This window comes from Astatotilapia calliptera, chromosome 7 (genome assembly GCF_964374335.1).
Source record: "Astatotilapia calliptera chromosome 7, fAstCal68.1, whole genome shotgun sequence".
Lineage (NCBI taxonomy): Eukaryota > Metazoa > Chordata > Actinopteri > Cichliformes > Cichlidae > Astatotilapia > Astatotilapia calliptera.
Window position 1 is genome coordinate 4,055,140 of NC_137428.1, and position 20,786 is coordinate 4,075,925.

The 20,786-nt window shown below is 38.1% G+C and overlaps 1 protein-coding gene across 1 annotated transcript; it reads left to right on the forward strand.

Moving 5' to 3' along the window:
* The first annotated feature begins 62 nt into the window (after positions 1-62).
* On the forward strand, positions 63-20,654 carry anpeplb (alanyl (membrane) aminopeptidase-like b). The gene is made up of 20 exons (XM_026172566.2): positions 63-1,642; positions 3,888-4,030; positions 4,153-4,301; positions 4,457-4,577; positions 5,126-5,280; positions 5,534-5,647; positions 5,741-5,884; positions 5,970-6,035; positions 7,966-8,031; positions 8,425-8,591; positions 9,107-9,189; positions 9,971-10,104; positions 11,101-11,156; positions 12,240-12,387; positions 12,546-12,637; positions 13,569-13,679; positions 15,903-16,070; positions 16,189-16,329; positions 18,037-18,100; positions 19,622-20,654. The coding sequence occupies exons 1-20, from the start codon at positions 1,014-1,016 to the stop codon at positions 19,781-19,783; spliced, it is 2,913 nt and encodes a 970-aa protein (XP_026028351.2). The 5' UTR covers positions 63-1,013; the 3' UTR covers positions 19,784-20,654.
* The last annotated feature ends 132 nt before the right edge of the window (positions 20,655-20,786 follow it).

Below are 20,786 nucleotides of genomic sequence, written 5' to 3' on the forward strand. Positions count from 1 at the left end.
CCGATGTTGATGTAGTTTTAATGTGAACAGGAATGTGGCCTTGCTGCCTCAGCTGCTCATCCACCTGACTTTGGCCTCAGGGCGCTGATGGTTGGTCTCCAGTGTTATCAATATGCTCAGGATGATTTGACCACCTTGACCCTCCAACAGCAACATCTGTTCTCAGTACAAATAACCAGCAACACTCCCATCTCCGGCCCTCTTTTCCTGCATTATTCCCATTTTGCCTATTAGTCTCCCTCCTCTTTCCTCTCCTGAGATGAAGAATATGTGCACAGTGGTCACGGTGGTCGTCGTTACCCGCGGTTGGAGCTTTCCAGGAAGTTCAGTGATGTACCAATCATTACGGTCTATGTTCTCCTCCGTTTTTTTTCTTCTGTTTTATTCAGCCCACTCAGCAGTCCTCTCTTTATATACCGTCTTGGTGGGAGAGACTTGCATGGTCTCTGTTTAGATAAGAACCCTTGGACCCCTCCTGCTGCAGAGACTTGCTTGCAGAAATTTAAGGAAGAACAGCTGTATTTCGAAACTTTGAACACCTCTTACAATCAAAAGCGGCGATGCTGGATGTGTTCCCCACTGAGGATTTTGTTGTGCCCGGGGGTGTTTGTGTGTGATTGTGATGGTTTGAGGAGTGTTCACAGAAAGGGAATGTGAGGAAGTGTGGGATGGGGTAGGAGAGTGCAGTGTGAGGACTTGCGGTTTACCTAACCCCAGCATTAGTGGCATGACCGCAGTAACCACCTCCAGATGTTTGGGAGCACAATCTGACTGATTATTTACAGTGAACATCGCCCTCTTCACACTGCAATGTGTACTCTTTGCTCCTTTGGCAGTGTCAAAGTTAATGCTTAATCCAAGTACAGACCCTTAATTGCTAAGGCCAAGCCCTGTTTATTGGAGGGAGGTTACATGCCTGTGAACAGATCAGACAGCACAGACCAGAGGCAGACTCACTCAGGGAATCATCTCTACCAGGCAAGCAGCAGGACGGACCAAAAGAAGCAGCTACAATGCCACTGAAGTTTGGAACGTCGAAGGCTATCGCCATCGCCTTTGGTGTTCTGACCGTCTCTTCCATCGGCGGCATGTTCACCATGATTATTCTGTTCAAGGCTCAGACCCAAAACATTACCATGACGCCACCTCCAACCCTGCCACCCACCACCATGGCCCCACCGCCAGACATGCGGCTGCCGAAGAGCTTGGTACCTCAGAAGTACGAAATTGTACTCGCAGTTCACCTCTACACTAAAATCATAGAGGAGGGGAACGGCTCCAATCCCAACATCACCACTCCGAACCAGACCATGATCTTCACGGGAAACTCGACTGTCCACTTTCAATGTGCCCAAAAGACGATGAGCATCTTTCTCAACAGCAGATACCTGAACGTGTCCTCGCCGGTGGTGTTGAACGAAAATACAAAAAGGAATATTAAAGTGTCTGGAATGAAACACCGCGATGATGAAAGTGACTTCCTCGAGCTCGAATTGATGGATCCCTTGGAGACAGGAGGGAACTACTCTTTGTTTTTGTCTTTCCACGGCGAAGTCTCGGATAATCTGGAAGCACTGTATCTAAGCAGATATACTGATGGTATCTTTGACTATGAAAGTGTAGATGATCCAAATGCGGACAGGTACGTATAAAAGCTCTGCGTATAGAATATATATCAATACATTTAATTATTTGTTGAATTTGGAGTTTCTAAAACAATTTCAGAGCTTTTCATTACTGCAACTTTAAAGTTTATGGTATTCCGTACAATAATCGGCAATTAGAGCTTAGAGGGTTTCTGAGAAAGTGAAAGAAATGTGGTCGTGTTTATTCCAGTTGGAAAAATAATCTATATTAAATTAAATCTATATTTAATTTATTTATTTTTTTTATCTGAAATCTATGAAAGTTATGTAAGTATTCTGTATTTAATGCTATTTTTAGGATTTCAAGATTCCAATTTTTTCTGGAGTGAAAAATAAATACAAAATTTAAATTTAAGTGTTTTGTTTTTTTTTATAAGAAAACTATTAAGGGAAAAATATTTGGAAAGGTTTCAAGGAAAAGGACATAAAGGCTGGATGCTAAATACAAACTGAAAAGAGTCAAAGTTATATTAAGAAAAATAAATAATTAAGTAATTTCTTAAATCGATATTTCAAGAAGATGCAACTCCAAATATTAAATGATTAAATAAGTAAATATATAAGCCTTATTTTTGATTTTTAGCATTGTTCAAAGTGTAATTCCCTTTTAATATAAAGGAGAGAAAAAAATATCTATACAAGCTTACAAACTTTATCACTCAGCCATAATAACTGTAATAATTCATAATAAGCCATAATAATATTCCATCAGGTTACAGAGATGTTCAAGTTTCCACAGTGAATTAATTTCTCAACTTGAGTGTTTTTTAGAAACAGTGAGTCATCTGGATGACTAAACACAGTGATAGCTCAAACACAAAGTCATTTTCTAATATAACAATGATGCATCCCACATTTTTTCAAATCACTATTTATTTTCCACTGACGTGCAGTTCTTTGTGTCAGTTTTAATCTGACATGTAAAACAATAACCCAAACTGACTGTTCATCGTACCCTTATCCTAGATGTTGCACAAACCCATAAAAAATAATTCACAGTGGAACTTTGGCATTAAAGTTACAGAAACTGCAGCCAGGACATTTTTGTCTTTTGATAAAACTGAGTTGGCTCAACTGATTTACACAGCTTAAGATGAGGCCTAATCAAAATGCAGTTAAGCTGGAACCAGTAAGTATCCAACAGAAAGGACAAACAATATCTTTCAGAATGAAAAAACCTGTAATAATAGTAAAATAATCCATTCATAATCAATGTTTGTTACAACACGTCGCTGGGGTAACATCACTGATTGGTTACATGTGTGCTTGCACCTGCAGTGGTGTAATAAGTATTTAGTTACAAGTAAAAGTCCTGGCTTTAAAATGTGCCGTAAAAAGAAGTACACAGGCAAAATTTGCAACAGTATCAAAGTAAAAGCAATCATTCTGCAATACGCTCACGATTTTTATAAATATAATCACAAAGATCTTTTTTCAATAGCATCTTAATCTAAAGACCAGTAGCTTCAAATAAATGTAGGGGAGGAAAAAGGTCAAATTAAACTCTAAGAATAAAAGAAGCTATAAAGCAGCAAAGAAGTTTTTAAAAAAAAAGTAGCTTATTGTTTTTCTGCCTTCTCAGTTTTTGATTCTTGGATATGGTGTCTCACATTGAACTTAAAGAGTTGTACACTTATATGTTTACACATTTACAACCTCTGATCACGCACTATTCTACAGTGAAGACAATAATTTAATACATGTAACCAGCCCGTTCAGGTGGGGACCTCAACTTTTCAACCGCTACACTTGTACTTCATGTATCCTTTCGTCTTTTTCTTTTTTACAAGAGTACTGCTCACAACTCTCTCACATCTTTTTGTTTTTACACATTCATACTCATATGAATTTGTGAGAATCAGGCACATCCAAAACCTAACCAAACCAAACCAAACCCAACATACATGAACACCTAGACATAGAACACAATGAACACCTTGGGATAGTTACACACACATCTTTTTCTCAGTTGTTGTTAACCAGCTACACTCTGTCTTTTCCATTTCTCACTCATTAATGTTTTTAACAAGTTATTGTGCATTCTTTAAATGGTACAATATGGCCACAAGATGATTCACTTGCAATTAATGTAACAAATTAGTCAAAAAAGTGCAGCAACATCATAGTCAAAGACCAATAAAAGCTGTTGATAAAAGCGATGATAAAGAATATGTTGGGACATTTTGATCCAATTAAAAGAGACCTGAACACTCTCTCGCTCTCTATTCCCTGTATGCTTAGATTCATTGCTGCCACCAATCTGCAGCCAACAGATGCCAGGAAAGTGTTTCCTTGTTTCGATGAGCCAGACATGAAGGCTGTGTTTAAATTGACCATCATCCACAGGCGAGAAACCAGAGCTCTGGGAAATGCAGCCCCTTATGGTAAAAACAAGTTCCTGTGTCAATACGCGATATAGGTCACCTGCTGAGGAGTCAAACATTAACTTTAACAATAGGAGTAAAAGATGTCCTCATTATGTATTTCCTTGTCTCCCTTCTTTCAGAAAGCAACATTTTAGATGACGAATGGCAATACACTATCTTTAGAGCAACACCAAAGATGTCCACCTACTTATTCGCCTTCGCAGTGGTCGACGACAGCTTCAAATCCATCACCTCTCCAAGCTCTGATACTGATCGTGTGGAGATAAATGTAGGCTACATGTCCTGCAGGATGAATCTGATGCAGTGTTATTGATGTTTTTGTTTTTGCCAGTACACTTTGAAAGTCAGCAAAACGGGGCTAGTAGCCAGTGAGGTTTTACTATTTTTACCACTCAGTGCCATTTCTGTGTTTTGTTTGTGCAGACGTATGCTCGTCCTGAAGCCATCAATGCAGGACACGCTGATTATGCCGGCGACATTGCCAGAAAGCTCCTTCGATTCTACGAAAGCCAATTTGAAATGAAATATTCAATGGAAAAAATAGGTAAACTATACCTACTTACATCTGTGAAGGGTCTCAGTCATCCAGGTCATTGTAGTCTAAGCAGCTTGGAAAGAAAGGTGTCTGGACTTCTCGGATGAGAGGTGAAACGTCTTCAAGAAACTTAAAGAAGTCCAGGCGCCTCTCTTCCCAAACTATACCTACTTACATTTCAGTCTTCTTCTTTTATCAGCTCACTTTTGGGGTCACCCGCACAAAACGGTCTTTGTTCAGTATGTTGCTTTTATTGTGGATATAAACTCCCATGAATTAAATGTGTTGAACCCACACTTTGACTTGTTATCCACATTTTATGGCTCACAAGTACTGTTTTTGATTTTTAGATGCATCACTTACTGCTTAATCAAAATACTGTATTGAGTAGCTCATACATGTCTCATAGGGGATAATCTGGTTTTTAATACTGAAGGGTCTTTATGCTCTGATATGAAGCACCTTAAATTATGTTGTTGTGAATTGGTGCTATGTAGACCGAACTGAACTGAACTGATTTGAACAGAATTGTGTCCATTTCTTTGTGATCTCCTTAGACCAGCTTGCACTGCCAGACTTATACCCTGCTGCGATGGAAAACTGGGGACTGATCACATACCAGGAAGGATTCCTGCTCTATCAGGAAGGCGTCTCCTCCCTGTTGCACAAGGAAGATATTGCCACTGTCATTGCACATGAACTGGCACACCAGGTTAGAAAGCAGTAAAACGAATAAAGCATCTGATTTCAATCCTCTGAGTCATTTTCCTGTTAAGACCACAGACAGGAGTAGCAAAACATATGGTTTTAGCAGCAAAAGTAAAGATCATTCAACATTTTCACATGATAAGAAACACCGTTTTGGATTAAGGAAGTTGTTTTTAAGTTTATTACAACTTTTACAACAATATTGAATAGCAATGCAACCTTTCCTGTGCAATGATTTATTTTTATTTTGTTGGCAGTGGTTTGGAAATGAGGTGACAATGAAATGGTGGAACGACCTTTGGCTGAATGAGGGCATTGCTACCTACCTATCTTACATTGCTGTGGACAGTGTGGAGCCTACGTTCAATATAGTAAGTCCAGCCTTGCAATATCTCTGGAGTTCTGCTAAATGCTCAGGCAAAATTGTTTAAGCTTACAGTCTCGTCCATGTTTGTTTTCTACAGAAGGAAATATCTATCATGAATGATCTCCACGATGCGTTTAGAGAGGATGCTTTGGCCTCATCCCATCCTCTCAGTCCTGCATCAAAAGAGATCAATACGACAGATCACATCCTTGGAATGTTTGATTCGATCAGCTACAGCAAGGTAGCTAGTCAAAGCTGTTAATACACAATTTGCCACCGTGTGTTTTCTACTAACAGGAACATGTAATCTGTGTTCACTTTGTTAGGGCGCAATTGTGCTGAGAATGCTGGCAAACCATGTGGGAGAAGTTGTTTTCAACAAAGGGCTCCAAGTAAGCAAAAATGATTTTCCTTTCAGGTCCTTCCCAAGGCTTAAACGATCGTGGCTCAAGAGTTGGCAGTTCATCTTGTAATCGGAAGGTTGCCAGTTCGAGCCCCGGCTCTGACTGTCTTGGTCGTTGTGTCCTTGGGAAAGACACTTCACCCTTTGCCTGCTGGTGGTGGTCAGAGGGCCCGGTGGTGCCAGTGTCCGGCAGCCTCGCCTCTGTCAGTGCGCCCCAGGGCGGCTGTGGCTACAATGTAGCTGCCATCACCAGTGTGTGAATGTGTGTGTGAATGGGTGGATGACTGAATGTAGTGTAAAGTGCTTTGGGGTCCATAAGGACTGAGTAAAGCGCTATACAAATACAGGCCATTTACCATTTAAACTTAAAAACAAACAATAAAACTAAAGGGTTTCACTTGACTGCCAGTCTGCAGTTGAAACTCACTTCTGCCAAGACAATCCAAATGCAGAATCCTGGAAACGTTTTCATGAGAAAATCCAACCATTTTGATGATGTCATGGCTCATGTATCTGGAGCCACGACAATATTGAAAGAGGACACAGATGTAGCAATCGTATGTTTGATGCTTTAATTAGCTATTAAATCTCATCTAATATGCATATAACTTGTTTGCTTTTGAAACCAAAGTCTTGGCAAATGTAAGGAAACGGAACATTTGTGAAGTCCCTTGTGTGCTACAAAACTCTGAGCGCCTCACAGGCTTTTGAGATGGATGGAAAGGAAGAGCAGATTTGGCTGGCCATAATTGGTGCCAGATATTGACACATAGGCTTACGTAGCCACAGCTTGTGGCATTACGAAATGAACTCACTAATTTTTGTCCACAGGATCAGGATTTGTCCCACTGTAGCTGTCATCCCTGTTAGTCTGACTTACTGAACTGGGCCACTTCAGCCCCCCTGCAACTCTGATGTTGGAAGAAAATAGATGGGTGGAATTTATGAATGCAGCTTAGCAACAAAGCTTGCAAGTGTTAGCTGATAACTTAGCACTCCAGCCTTTGATCCAAATATGGTAACTTCTGCATTTAAAAAAAGAAAAAAAGACACGGTGGTGGCCAAAATGCTAATAAGGCATCACAATCTGCACTCCAAAACCAGTGGGTGGTGTCACAGTGGTTACGCCCATCCTTTGAATACAGTCTTTGATCCAGCGGTGTATTGTTTCAGTTTAGTCGTGTAAAATGATCTTTGGAAACTTTTGAAACAACTGAAAAAATAATAATAACACAAAGTTGTAATTCCAAAATGGATCAGGCTTCATTTGAAAGGCAACACTTTCTAGTTTCATAAAACTTGTCTGTATATCATGTGGCTAAAATAATCCCAAACCCTCGACAGGTTGCAGGTAACCTGGTGTATTCGAAGAGGTTAACCTTTTTTTTTTTTTACCATCAATAGACACCAGCTTCTGTCATACATCCAAATTGAACATGTTGAAAATAAAGCCCTCAGTGCTGCTCTGAACGAAAGCATTCCAACATCTGGTTCGTGTCTGCAGAAATGGGGAAGGCACGCAGCTTTTGTCCACTTGTGTTTTCCACTGCCTCATGCAAAATGAATAAGGGTGTTGTGTTTTCCTTGTCAGATATACAAGGAAGAGGCTAAATGTCTGTTCAAACCTTCATTTTTGTAACACACCAAACTCATTGTGAATGTTCACGTGTATCCGGGCAGAAGACTAAAAACAAAACAAACAAAAAAAACAAGGAAAAACTAAAACGTTTTTTGCTCAGAGATTTATTACAACATCACATCTCCCTCAGGTCCAACTGCTCACAGCTGCAATTGAATCTTTTCACCCAGCTCTTATTCCAACAGCTCCACGGGGAAATAATTCTTTTTTTGTGCCTGATGCAACTGTGTCCACTGTTACTCAATCGTTCTGATTTGCTCTGCTTTCATATATTTCATAGATGTATCTCAAGGCCTTTCAATATGGAAACGTAGAAAAGGATGACCTCTTGAAGTATATACAAATGGTAAGATGATAAATTATCCAGGCTGTTTTATTCTGCCAAATTTCTGTTGCTTACTCTATGCGTGCCTTGTCATCAAAATCATTCCCACACTTTCATTGCCTGAGGATTAATCACAACATTGTATTTATCCCAGATTTTAAGTATTTTGGACAAATCATAGTTTTTGGTCTGTGTTTTAGCTCATTTAATTTAAAACAATGGCTAGCACATTAAAATGCCAAACAGCAGCTTTTAGAAAGCAAAGACCTGCGTGGTATATTTAGCTCTTTTAAAGCAAAGGGTTCGAAAATGTTCAGATACTAATGAATTCAGTTATCATAAATCATATTTACAAATACATCGGGTTTGGACTGCACATGGAAAGATATTCATTGGCTTGTTTAATGTTGGCAGGCTGCGAATCAGAACCGCGGTAACAAAGCTGTCCGCAACACTGATGACATCGCTGGATTCATGAACCCTTGGACCACCCAAAGTGGCTATCCTGTCATTACCATCAACACTACCAATGGACAAGTCTACCAGAAGCAGTTTCTCTTCAATAACTCTGCCAATTCCTCGTAGGTGTCTTCCACATCTTTCTACAAACTTGACCTAACTTTGTGTAAACCAACTATTTTTTTTCCAGCCTAGACAAATCTGTAATAAAATCATCTAGCTTGAGTTAACATTTTGTACCACTTTTAATGATAATACAGATTAAATAACCATCTGTGGTAAAAAGTCAAGTTATTCAATGAATAACTCACATCGTTAAGAAAGTATTGGGCCACAACTGATTTCATTGCTTTTGGATGCGCCTTTGCCTTCGAACTCCATGATGCTGCCATGATGAATCATACAGGGTCCAGACTGGGATACCTCCAGATCCTGGAGACTCTGGCATGATAGTGGCACAGATTAGGTTATTACAAAGGAAAATAGATTTCATGCTCATGTTTTTGTCTCTAAAATGCTTCTTTTCAGTTTGTGAGCTTTAAAAAGTCTGTAAAACTCACAATTATTGCTCACTTTATTTTCTGGGGCATGTGAAACTACATCCAGTGTAAGATCTACCTGTTCTTTTTCTGTTTAGCAATTCATGGACAGTGGAGATTGAGTTCATCTCAAATGCGTCGTCTAAATTCGAGAAAGTGTATTTGTATAACAACAAGCCAGGTAAGATGCAGGAGAACACAAAGTATTTTTTATTTTACATCTTCTGTTTCAAAGGGAACCAGAATAATGTTTTATTTTATTATTAATGTGGGATGAGACATAATCAAGCCATTGGTTAAAAAAACAAACAAACAAAAAAACCACAAGATTTTTCAGTGAAATGTTTATTTGCCCCAAAAGTTCTTAAATCAGCTACAAAGGCTTTAGATATTCCTGGAATGGAATTTTCTTTAAATGCACAAAAATAAAAATTGGCCAAAGAAATGTTTTGCATATATTTTAGGAGGTATGGAAAACCATTAATCACATACATCGTTAATCATCCTTAGTGTTGCTGAATTTGAATGACATTTGTGCATGTAATGTTGCAAACACATACAGTGTCAGAATAGTTAATCATACAAACTGACTTTCAAGACACAAAAAAGCATCAAAACAACTACAGATAAACAGATGTGAATCCCAAATGCCACCTGACGTGTCCGTGAAAAAATACAGAACAAAAGGAAGCGATAATGGGAATTTATCACAAAGAGTAAAAGAGTTGCAAAAATGACATCAAAGATATACGAACCAAAAAACGGAGATACAAAAACATCTGGGAGAAGCAAAATGACTGCACACAGTGCATCTGCTTTCAGTTTGGTTGTCTTCATGTTTTTACTTCTTAAGTCTCGTCTCAGTCTCTGTCAAGTTTCCTTTTTCTCCATTCAAGTGCTTCATTTTACTCACTCGCAAAAAAATTTAACACATTTTCAACTAATTGATGTCTCGTGAACAGTAAACAAAGAAGCTTTCATAGCTAAGAATGGTGAATGGATCCTGGCAAATATCAACTGCATCGGATACTACAGAGTCAATTACAATCCAGAGAACTGGGAACGCCTTCTAGCACAGCTGCAGAAGAATCGGCATGTAAGTACTGGGCCACTCCAGTTTTACACATTTTACTGGGTGATTTTTACTGGAAATATTACGACATCTTATCTTCTGAAGCTTCTTTGTTCCATACCAGGCAATAAATGCAGGGATTTTGTGAGTTATTGGTTAATTATCAAAATAAAATCTAATTACATTTATATAAACTGACAAGGTTATATTGAAGAGAAATAACTTATTGTCGAAGGCAGATTCATTGGACTGCAAAGGTTTTCTAGAGGCTTTAAAGAGCAACAATAAAAGCATCCAAGTTTGCTTCCTTTATTACACAGTGAAGTTTGATAGATTGTGTTGGAGGGTAAGCCAGAGATGCTGTTTGAACAAAGTAGACCAGACCAAGAATTGGCCTTGAACCAAAAGCTCAGAGGTTAACTCAATCCTTCAAAGCGAACATTTGTCGTCGTAGATCCCGAGTTACACAAAAAAGGCCTTACTTGTGCCTCACGTATAACTTTTACAACTAACCTGCTTTTTTCTGGATGTACGAGTCTGTAGTTCTATCAGCAATGTCGTCACCATGTTCACGGATTGTTTGGTTGGTTGATCTACCACTCAGTTGTTCATGTTCTGTCATCAATAATTCGCGGTGCAGAGAAAGAAAGCTTTCTTAACGCCTGTGACTTTCCATCCAGTGCAACGAACGGGGCAAGGGTTACTATTGTTACAGTTTCTGCTACAAAGCACACACTGACTAAGGCAACTCCTCTTAAACACTTGTCATAAACATACCTGAATTCCCTATGACACTGATTGGGGAACAAAACAAATGGTGGAGGGAGAATAATTTTGTGGACAAACACGGGATAGCAGGAGTAGAGAATTCCAGGTTAGTGGGTGGGAATCAGATGGCAAGGAAAGTCACGTTCAGTAACCTTTAAAGTCATTTTTAATAACTTTAAAATGGCAGCTCCCAGGTAAGAAAGAAGTAGCGCTCGGTGGCTCTCTAACTTTGAAACTCTTGTGTTTTTCCAGAGTATCCCGCTGTTGAACAGAGGGCAACTTATTGATGACGCATTTAACTTGGCAAGGTACTGACTGTGACCTGTTCATTTAATAAAAAAATAATAATGCTGTGCTATTAATATATTAGATATGTTAAGCGATAAGAGGAAACTAGAACGTCATTAAGAAGTCCACTTAACTTAACATGCAGCTTTGCATCAGGCAGTGGTTTGCTGAATATTTAGATCTGGCCTTTTGAAAAACTCTCTCATTCTTTCAGTATTAATCACAAACCCCCTTCCAAACCAAACAGCCTAACATTATTAAATGTTATTTGACATTTATTTTACCAAAGAACGTGGCTACTTTGCTCCAGTTTCTAGGGAAGGCATTTATTTGAGATAATGAAGTATATTATATGTGTTTTATTGAGATATTGGATTAGCTGGAGCCTGTCATGGTAGGCTACACCCTGGACAGGCTGACACGCTATCACAGAGCTAACACACGCTATTGACACCCTGCTGCTTATTGCAGCTAGCTGGACATTAACCCTGTGAGCTCTTGTTATGATCGGTGTTATCCCCAGCTCTAACCCTAGTCTTGGCAGTCGGGGTAAAAAAAAAAAAATCCTTGTAACTTACAGGCATTACTTACATTTTTCCCCCAAAAATGCCCTTTTGTTTTTCTCCAAAACTCAGGGTTAGACATGCCAGTGATTTCAACTCATACCTCAGAGAGTTAAATGCAAATAGATAATTTTCTTTAGACAACAACATTTGTCAGCCATCATTATTTTACTCATCCGGTCATCTGTCCAGGATAGGGTTGAGTTTTGTTAGAGCCAATTATTAAACAGGCAAATCCCGACAAGTCACAGCGGGCACTTTAAATAAAGTCTGAGACATTTTGCCGCTGCAGTATTTCTAAAAAAAACATTTTCCATTTGATCTGATGCTAACCAAAGACGTCCCAACCAAATTGTGGAGACTTAATTTTTTCATAACATTTAGCTGTAAGAAAATGTGATTGTAGAAGCAGTCCCATTGGAGGTTGTATAAATAAAAATGGCTAAAGCACAGGCGGTGTGTGGATGCTCCAATATTGCTTTTTTGTGAATTTTGAATAAATGGCTGTACTGACTGAGATCTCACTCTTGTTCTAATCAGGGCTAAACTTGTCAACGTGACTCTGGCTCTGAATTCAACCCTTTTCCTCACAAAAGAGACAGAGTTTCTTCCCTGGGAGTCAGCGGTCAGGAATCTCGAGTACTTCATCCTCATGTTTGACCGCTCTGAGGTGTATGGACCCATGCAGGTATCTGTCATCTGTTTTCACTAGTTGTACAACTTGTCTTATGTTATTATATTTAACAGGCTTAATGTGATCTTCTGATTTTGTTGATGTTCAATAATTGGAACAATGTGCAGAAAATATTGTATACATTGCCGAAACTCTGCCGTCTCTTCCTGCAGACATACCTGCGGGAACAGGTTAGAGAGCTGTATAACGTCTTCAAAAACGACACGGACGATGACCGCGTCCCACAGAACGATCACTCCTTACAGTAAGTAAGATCTTTATTTTTAAGACGGAATTCATCCTGAGTTAATCGTCAACAGATTTACACATGCTTGCATGTAGTTTACGGTTCATAAAATCACACTCGAGTCCAAAGGTGCTAATAAAAAGCAGATGTGTGAGTTTGTATTTTTGCCTTTGTGCTGTAACAGATGTGTGGTGTGGACTGTCAGTGTTGTTTTAAAGGAAGCAGTTCTCGTGTCATCAAGGATCATTTAAAGTGGTCTGCTTTTTTCTCATATAAACTGTTGCAGGGGTGGATGTTCATGTTAAACACGGCCAAGGTTTCAAATAATGACTTCATCAAAAAACACAGGTCTCAGAAAGAAAGAGTGGGGATATCTGTTAACTGGACTGTTCTAGTAACGTATAAGAATAAAACTGTAGAGCTGGAAGTAAGAATGATAAACTGTAAACTGATTATTTGATAATTAATCTTTGTTTATGTGGCACAACAATATGGCATTATAGGTCGACGTGATAATGAGGGTAGAATTAGTCTTAGTGGTATCATTTTCACCTTTCCTTAGAAATTGCCACTTGTTAGTCATTTATTCTTCTGTAACTGCACTTTAAGTGTCACTAAGAGTACATTCAGCTGCTGAAAATTACGCCCCAAGTTAGAAACATTTACCGGGTAAATGCTGAGCAGTCACTGGCTGTATGGCTAGACCACAAAGTGCTACCAAAAGATGACATAAAAGAAAGAAACTGGAAGCTTTCAATGAACGCGTAGGCCCTCTCGGTTTCAAAACCATTGGTAAAACAATTCGTTAGAGAACTGTCAGTGTTAGATGAGTAGTAAGAGTCCATTTAAGGGTTAAAAAACTCCTGTCTCCAAATTATTCTCATATTTGGAAACACTCTGGCATTTCATACCTTTGCATTTATCATACAAAATGTTGTTCCATCCTAAGGTACACCCAGCTCTTAGCCATAAAGCTGGCATGTTCCAATGGACTACCAGAATGCGTAGAGATGGCTAAGCAGAAGTATGCCGCCTGGATGGAGAGCAACAATACCAACAGGTGTGGACTTTTCTAGAATAAGTATCTTTGTTTTCTGTGTCACACTTTCTGGAATTATCCAATGATCATCTAACTGTATTAGCTTTCCATATATTCTGTAGCTTTGCTCTCCGGTAATGATTTAGTAAAGGTATGTGTAATCTAATCCCTCTTTCATGTCAGTTGTTGGTATCTGTGCATTGTGGATGTTGGTAAAGCTGCACTTGGTGGGATTTTCAAGCAATCTCACTCTAATTTTCAATTCCAACATCTTTTCCCAAGCAAGTGCTCTGGTGCGCTTACAGCTAGCATTTTTGAAAAGTTTCCAAGTGCAACTTTAAAAAATTGGGACTAAGACTGTATATAAAGGATGGACGTAGCCACAATGACATCACTAATTGGTTAGGGACCTTGAGGCGTGGATCTGACTAAGAACCTAAGGAACAACACGACACTCATCTGCAGTGTCGGGGAAAAGCAGACAGTGTATTCTCTCAACCCCAAACTGGTTGCAGTAAATAGCTGCCCCTCTCCAAGCCTGCTTCTGCTGCAGGTGTCTTTCTGTAAAAAAAGGAGTTCTTCCTTCCATGTTTCCACATGTTTGTTCATAAGGGATTGTCTGATCGCTGGGGTTTTCTCTGTAATATTTGTAGGACCTTCGATTTCCTATACAACAAGCTTTGAGGCTACGTCTATCTTTTATTTACAGTTAAATACGTTCACTGCATGTGCTTGTTACTTCAATGTGGAAATGCCTTTGTGCTTGACTGCAATACTGTGTGGATATGTATGCTCCATGTTATACTGTATACGCATTATAAATTAGGGCGGGGGGGCATATTCTGGATTTGTTATCTTGTGTTCAAGAAAATCAAAATCATCTTCAGAGAAGTCACAGAATAGTAACCAAAGTCTGACATCCATGGATTCTTTTATATTCTTTAGCCTTTATTTTGTCCAAAAATGCTCACTTGGGCCGTGTATATGTCTGACTTTGCCAGATGTGACAACAACTTCAATCTAAAATGAGTACATCAAGGATAAAATGAGATTTAATTAGATTTAATTATGTCAGACTTAGACATTCTGTCAGTTTCTTTTGCTATATCACTATACTAAAAAGCAAGACTGCAGAAAGACAAACAGACACTTGTCTCACACTCATGACTCCAGCATAGTGAACCCAGCACTTAAGCTCTCAACTTAATCACTTACTGTAAAACCGCTAAGCACACTTTGTCTTTTTAATCTGGGGGTGTTGAAAGTCAAGAGGTCGAAATAAATATTTTCGCCATGCAAAACCTGAACATGAAATGGGAATATAATTCAGATGTGGATACACATGAATACCATATTTCCTTTATCATGCAACTCAGACATTTATGATGGGATACAAATAGACTATAAAAGAGGCTAAAACAGGTCTTGCATGTAGCTGTGCCTCCAAGATCAATAAATGGCCTTCAGATTATTTTATCCCAGTTAATAGATTTCATGTTCCATAACAACAGCTTTTTGTATCAGAAAGAATTAAATAGCCAAAGCTCAAAGTGGTTTATATTTGCTTTATCGCTCCCGCATTCTTGGCCTGCATGTTACTGCAGTGGTTAGCACAGTTGCTGCAAAGCAGAAGGCTGTAGGTTTGAATCTGCTGCTCTGCACGGCGTCTCTACCAGTGGTATTTGTGGAGGTAGGGAAATGAGCACGATTCGTGATTTGTCTGTCTCTACGGCTCTGCCAGGATACCTCAATAACACAAGTTGAAGAAGTCCTTAAGAACCTGGATGGATGGGACATCATTTCACTTTTCAAACTAATTTAGACATCAGGGGACATTTTCTCTTTTAGCATATGGACTTTTCCAAATCTTAAAAAATCTAGCAGTGTTGTGTTTTCATTGAATTTTTGATGGGTGGGCAGATGTTGGACCATGCCATTGGATGTCTTCTTTTTCAATTGTCAACAACGTCAATAATTTGAGCATTTTCTGTGACTTCTGTAAACATCGATATATAAACCACATACATAAACTGACAATGTTCACAGTCTACTATACTGATGAGCCATTTCTATAAAGTATAATGGACTGCATTTTATTTTGGCGGGTAGAGTTTTTTCTTATACTGCTGATGAGATTCCTTCTGAAGCAAAAACATGTGATGTCAGCCGTCCAGCACAAAGAAAAAAATGTGAAAATTAGATGGTCCTGAAACAGGAAAAATAAAGTGTGTGTGTGTGATTCAGCATCCACCCAAACCTGCGGTCTGAAATCTACTGCCAAGCTGTGGCTGCTGGTGAGAAGGAAGAGTGGGAATTTGCCTGGGACATGTATCAGACCTCCAGCAACACCTCAGAGAAAGAGCAGCTCCGTCGTGCTCTGTCCTGCACCAAGAAGATCTGGTTGCTCAGCAGGTAAAGCATAAAATCCTAAAGTGTATGCCACATGTGTAAACTGTTTTAATAAAGCAGTTCCCAATACACATGGGTTTTATTCATTAGGTTTCCAGTAAGAGCCTTCCTTATCTTGCAGATACCTTGATTACACTTTGGACCCTGAGAAGATACGTCTGATGGACGTCGCTTCTACAATTTACTACATAGCCCAGAACTCAGCGGGGCAGGCGCTGGCCTGGAACTTTATCAGAGCAAACTGGGACTACGTCAGCCAAGGGTAGGTTACTATTTAAACTGCTTTTAGTCCCTCTCATATTGGTTTTTACAGATGCCATCTCATTTTCTGAGTCATCTCTTTTGCACTGTGGATTAGACAAACATACATGATGCCAGTATTCTTGGGTTGAGGTTGATGATAGGTCACATTTCCTTCAGTGATGAGTGTTTATTTAGCCTTTTTATTCCAACAAATTTACAAGGAGTTTAAGAATTCATGGCTTACCTCAGAACATACACTTATAAAGGTGGAGGAGTTTCCATAACACCCCAGTTAGATGTGTGAAAACTCTGGATGAGCTCAGTTTTTGGCAGTATGACCTCATTTCAGCTGGCTTGTAAAAATGTGAATTTGCTCAGTGGCTTCCTGTTGTAGAATTGCGAGTATATTTCAATGGTGTTGGCACAAAGCAACAAAAACAACCAACCCACAGCAGCGTGTTTCTTTTTTTTCCTCCTATTGATTTAGTTCAAGAAGACAATAAAATGCAGCACTGTTGCAACCATTGGTAGCTATGTTTCTGACTATTTAACAGGAGGGACAATGCAAAAAGAAAATATCCATATATGGGATTACCTGGCTTGGTGTGGATATGATCTTGTGGTGTCTGCATTGACCTTATGGCTCTAAGTTTAATGTGATTAAATATTATCTCCTTTTTAGATCTGTTTATCTATGATGGCCTTCTGGAGTGCAGTTTGAAGGCCATAAGTTTTCAGCCAAAAAATGACCTGCCTTTAAGAAGACGTGTAGCCTGTTTTAGGTCGTGGTTTCAGGTTTTTCCTCCTGAATTCGACATGTTCATTCAGTCTCAGCTGCGCCTTCAACCCACTTGCCAGCATCAAACAGACTAACCAAGACTAGATAAGAGAAATCTTTATTGGTGTCCACAGGGGAAATGTAGTTGCTTGAGAAACTTGAAGCTAATGAAGAGCAAAAAAAAACAACATTAACAGTACAAGTTTTGCTAAGAAACAAGCCAACAGTGTCAAGATAACTACAATATTTTTTCAGGATTGGGTGGAGACCAAAACTGAACTAACAAAGTAACGTTACCAGTTTTTGGTTGAAAATGAAAATATGGCGAGGGCTTGGGGTTATATGGCGCCACCACATGTTTCTCGATTATGTTTTGGCTTCTGCTTTATGCGCAGAGGAGACATATTTGCTGCTTCATCACAGAGAGTCGAGGGCCTCGGCTGGTTCAGGGGCCAGATGTTTATAGAGCACTTTTAGTGACCTGTGAACAAACTAGCTGGGCCATAAAAAAATCAGGCATTTATAAACAGTCGACTATAAAAATCCTGCACTGTGTCATCAAGTGCAAAGGTCCTGTTATTTAATCACTTCTTATCATTACCTCTCCTGTTTGTGCTGTTACCAGGAAGTTAAAATAAACTGTATCACAGTATAATTAAAGGGCGGCGGCGGGGGGGGGGGGGGGGGGGGGGGGGGTGTCATTTCGTGGCCACACTGACATGCGAACGTTATCTAAAGTAAATTATTTAATCAGCAGGGGATTGAAACTCAATTTTTCCTTGACTAATCATTACCTGTCATTACCAAGTTCATAATGTAAAACAAATGAAAACTAACTAAAACTAACCATCAGTATCAACTTACGGTAGTTGATACTGATGGTTAGTATCAACACTTATAAATGAATCACTTGAGTTTCACTGAAAACTGTTGCTAATATTTTACCAGGGACGGGGCGATGCTGATTGCAGGAGTGACCAGCAGATTCTCGACAGAGTTTGAACTGGAAGAGGTAATTTACCAGTCATTTTTATTGCTAAAATGAGTATGAGTATGCAGGAGTATGAGTTGTCTTTCTAATCACAATCCAGTAATCTGCTCACACCAAATCAGATACACCCCAATACTTCATTTATTTATGACTCCATAATTAATCTTACTTACCTTTGACAGATGACACAGAATTTGTGTCATTAGCTTTATTTCCCTTGTACTAATCAGCAGTTCTCAAAACTCTTCTTCATTAACACATTTAACACGGTCATTTTTATTTGTATGAAGTTAACTGCTACAAATGACACATTAGTTTCTGAAATCTCACTTGACAAAAGCTGAATGTCTTATTTTTCAACTACGTTTCAGCTCATATTTATTCAATTACATAACAGGTTACTCACATATTATTTACCTTCAGCCACCCTTTTATCTTTTTCAGCAAACATTTACATTTAGCCACATATCAACATTCTTTATTTTAACTTTATATTAATGTTACTGTTTTACTTTAGCTGTTCTAATCATTGCTTTTAGTTTTTTTTATATTACTTCCAACTATTTCAGATCTTTAGCTTTTTTTTTTAATTGTTGAATTTATCATTTACATTTAGCTTTTTAAACATTCATAACTTACTTTTAGATATATTTTAAAAATGGGAACTATTGCTTTTCACTTTTTCAATATCATGTCATGTTTCAGGTAATTAAATTATTAGCTGTTGTTTTAACTAAATTACTTCGTTGTATCTTTATCTTTCAATACGTATGTAACTTACATTAGTTAAATATTTTATTTAACCGTTTTTCATGATTATAAATATGACATTTTCTTTTTTAACCTTCTGAAGATAATTTTAAACATTTTACCTGCCAATACTTTTGGCCTTTAAACATTACTAAATGAGTATTATTTAAGACACTGTCTGTGGTGTTTTCATTATTTATGCTACTTATTTGAGCTTTTTCAACATTTCCAACATTCACAGCTGTTCAGAAAAGGGAAAGAAATGTAATTTCACATGCTGTTACTTTTAGCTATATTTTAACAGTGGCAACAGCTGCTTTTAGCTCTCTCTTTTAGCTTTTTTTTTTAATCTAAATGCTAATTACAATATTGTAGCTATTCTTTTAGCTAATTACTCCAACATATCTGTATCCTTTTCAATATGTGTAAATTAGATTCAATATTTTATTTAATCATTTTTTTCATGAGGGCATAATTACATTTTCTTTTTTATCTTTTAAGTTTATCTATGAATTATATTTTATTTTTAACTCCAAATATTTTAACTGTTGCACCAATTACTTTAGGCCTTTCAACATTGTTGAATTATGTTGAGATCATTGTTTTATTCACCGTCTATAGCATTTTCATAATTTATACTACTTTAGCTTATATTTCAAGTATTGTATTTAATTTAATAATGTTCAAAAACTGATAGCTGCAGAAAAAAGAACAGAAACGGTCTTTCACATGCTGCTGTGTCATGCCAACACCTAACTTTGTGTTTTTTTTCTCACCCCTTTGTGTCTACAGCTCATGCGTTTTCAAAATTACGACCTGGGTGGTGCCTCCAGGGCTGTGTCTCTGGCCATCGAGCAAACCCAAGTGAACATCCAGTGGGTCAAAGAGAACAAAGACGATGTTCTGCGGTGGTTCGAACAAAAAACTTCTTCTGTAAGACAAAAGGAGTACTAACAGGTTCAGAGCCTCTGATCTGATTGCCAGCTTATTCTCTCGAAGCTGCACATTTTTAGTCAATATGACTTTACAAGAAAAAGAATTGAATGTAATTCAATTCCAAGCTGAAATATGACTTGTGCAGCACATAGTATATTATAATAAGTACTAAGAGAAATGTTCAGTATTCATGTATATACTTCTGTGCATTATTTATATCATACACTCAATGAAAATGGAGAAATAAAAACCAATCTGTTCAACATTTGTGAATTTTGCACATAATGCTAATGAAGGATGTATTAGCTGTATGGCTGCATGTTAAAAAATTGCATTTATCCTAGAAAATCCATTGTTGCTTTGCATAATTGCTTTTTAGGGGTTTGTTTAGTTTAGTTTATTTTAAGTGAAAACAAACGTCTCTTTGTTCCATTTGCTTCTGTTGCCACTTTGTCGTTTGCAAAATCTATTAAATGTGCTATAATCAAGAAGCCAAACTGATCTTGCGTTGCTGAAATTGTTATATTTAATAATAAAATACACACGAGCCTTTTAATTGTGTTACTTTGGTTAATGGGTATTGCAACAATGTCACAACTGGAATGCTTTTGGGGTGTGACTGCTTACAGTTAGGAAAAACGAAAAGTTTGTTCCTAATATGTTTAAAAGTTGATGTCCCTTACCCAAAGAGACTATATGTGTGAAATTTAAATTATACAATTTTAGGGGAAAAAAAAAACCAATATAAAACTTGAAAATCGTCAAAATTTGTCTGTTTCTTAGTCTGTATCTGCAATACAGGCACACTCTCTGAAGTGCATCAAGTTTGGTCTCAGTAGTTCTTTCCTGAAAATATTGAAAGCATTAAAATAAAAATTGTTTCCCCAAATTTTGTTGCATTGCTCCTATGTTCTAAAATGCATTAATGATGTGAATGTGATTGTGATTTGAGGCTTTATAACTGACTTTCCCTGAAGAAGAACCCCAGCTGGGTTTGTGACATTAAGCTCTAATTAGGACA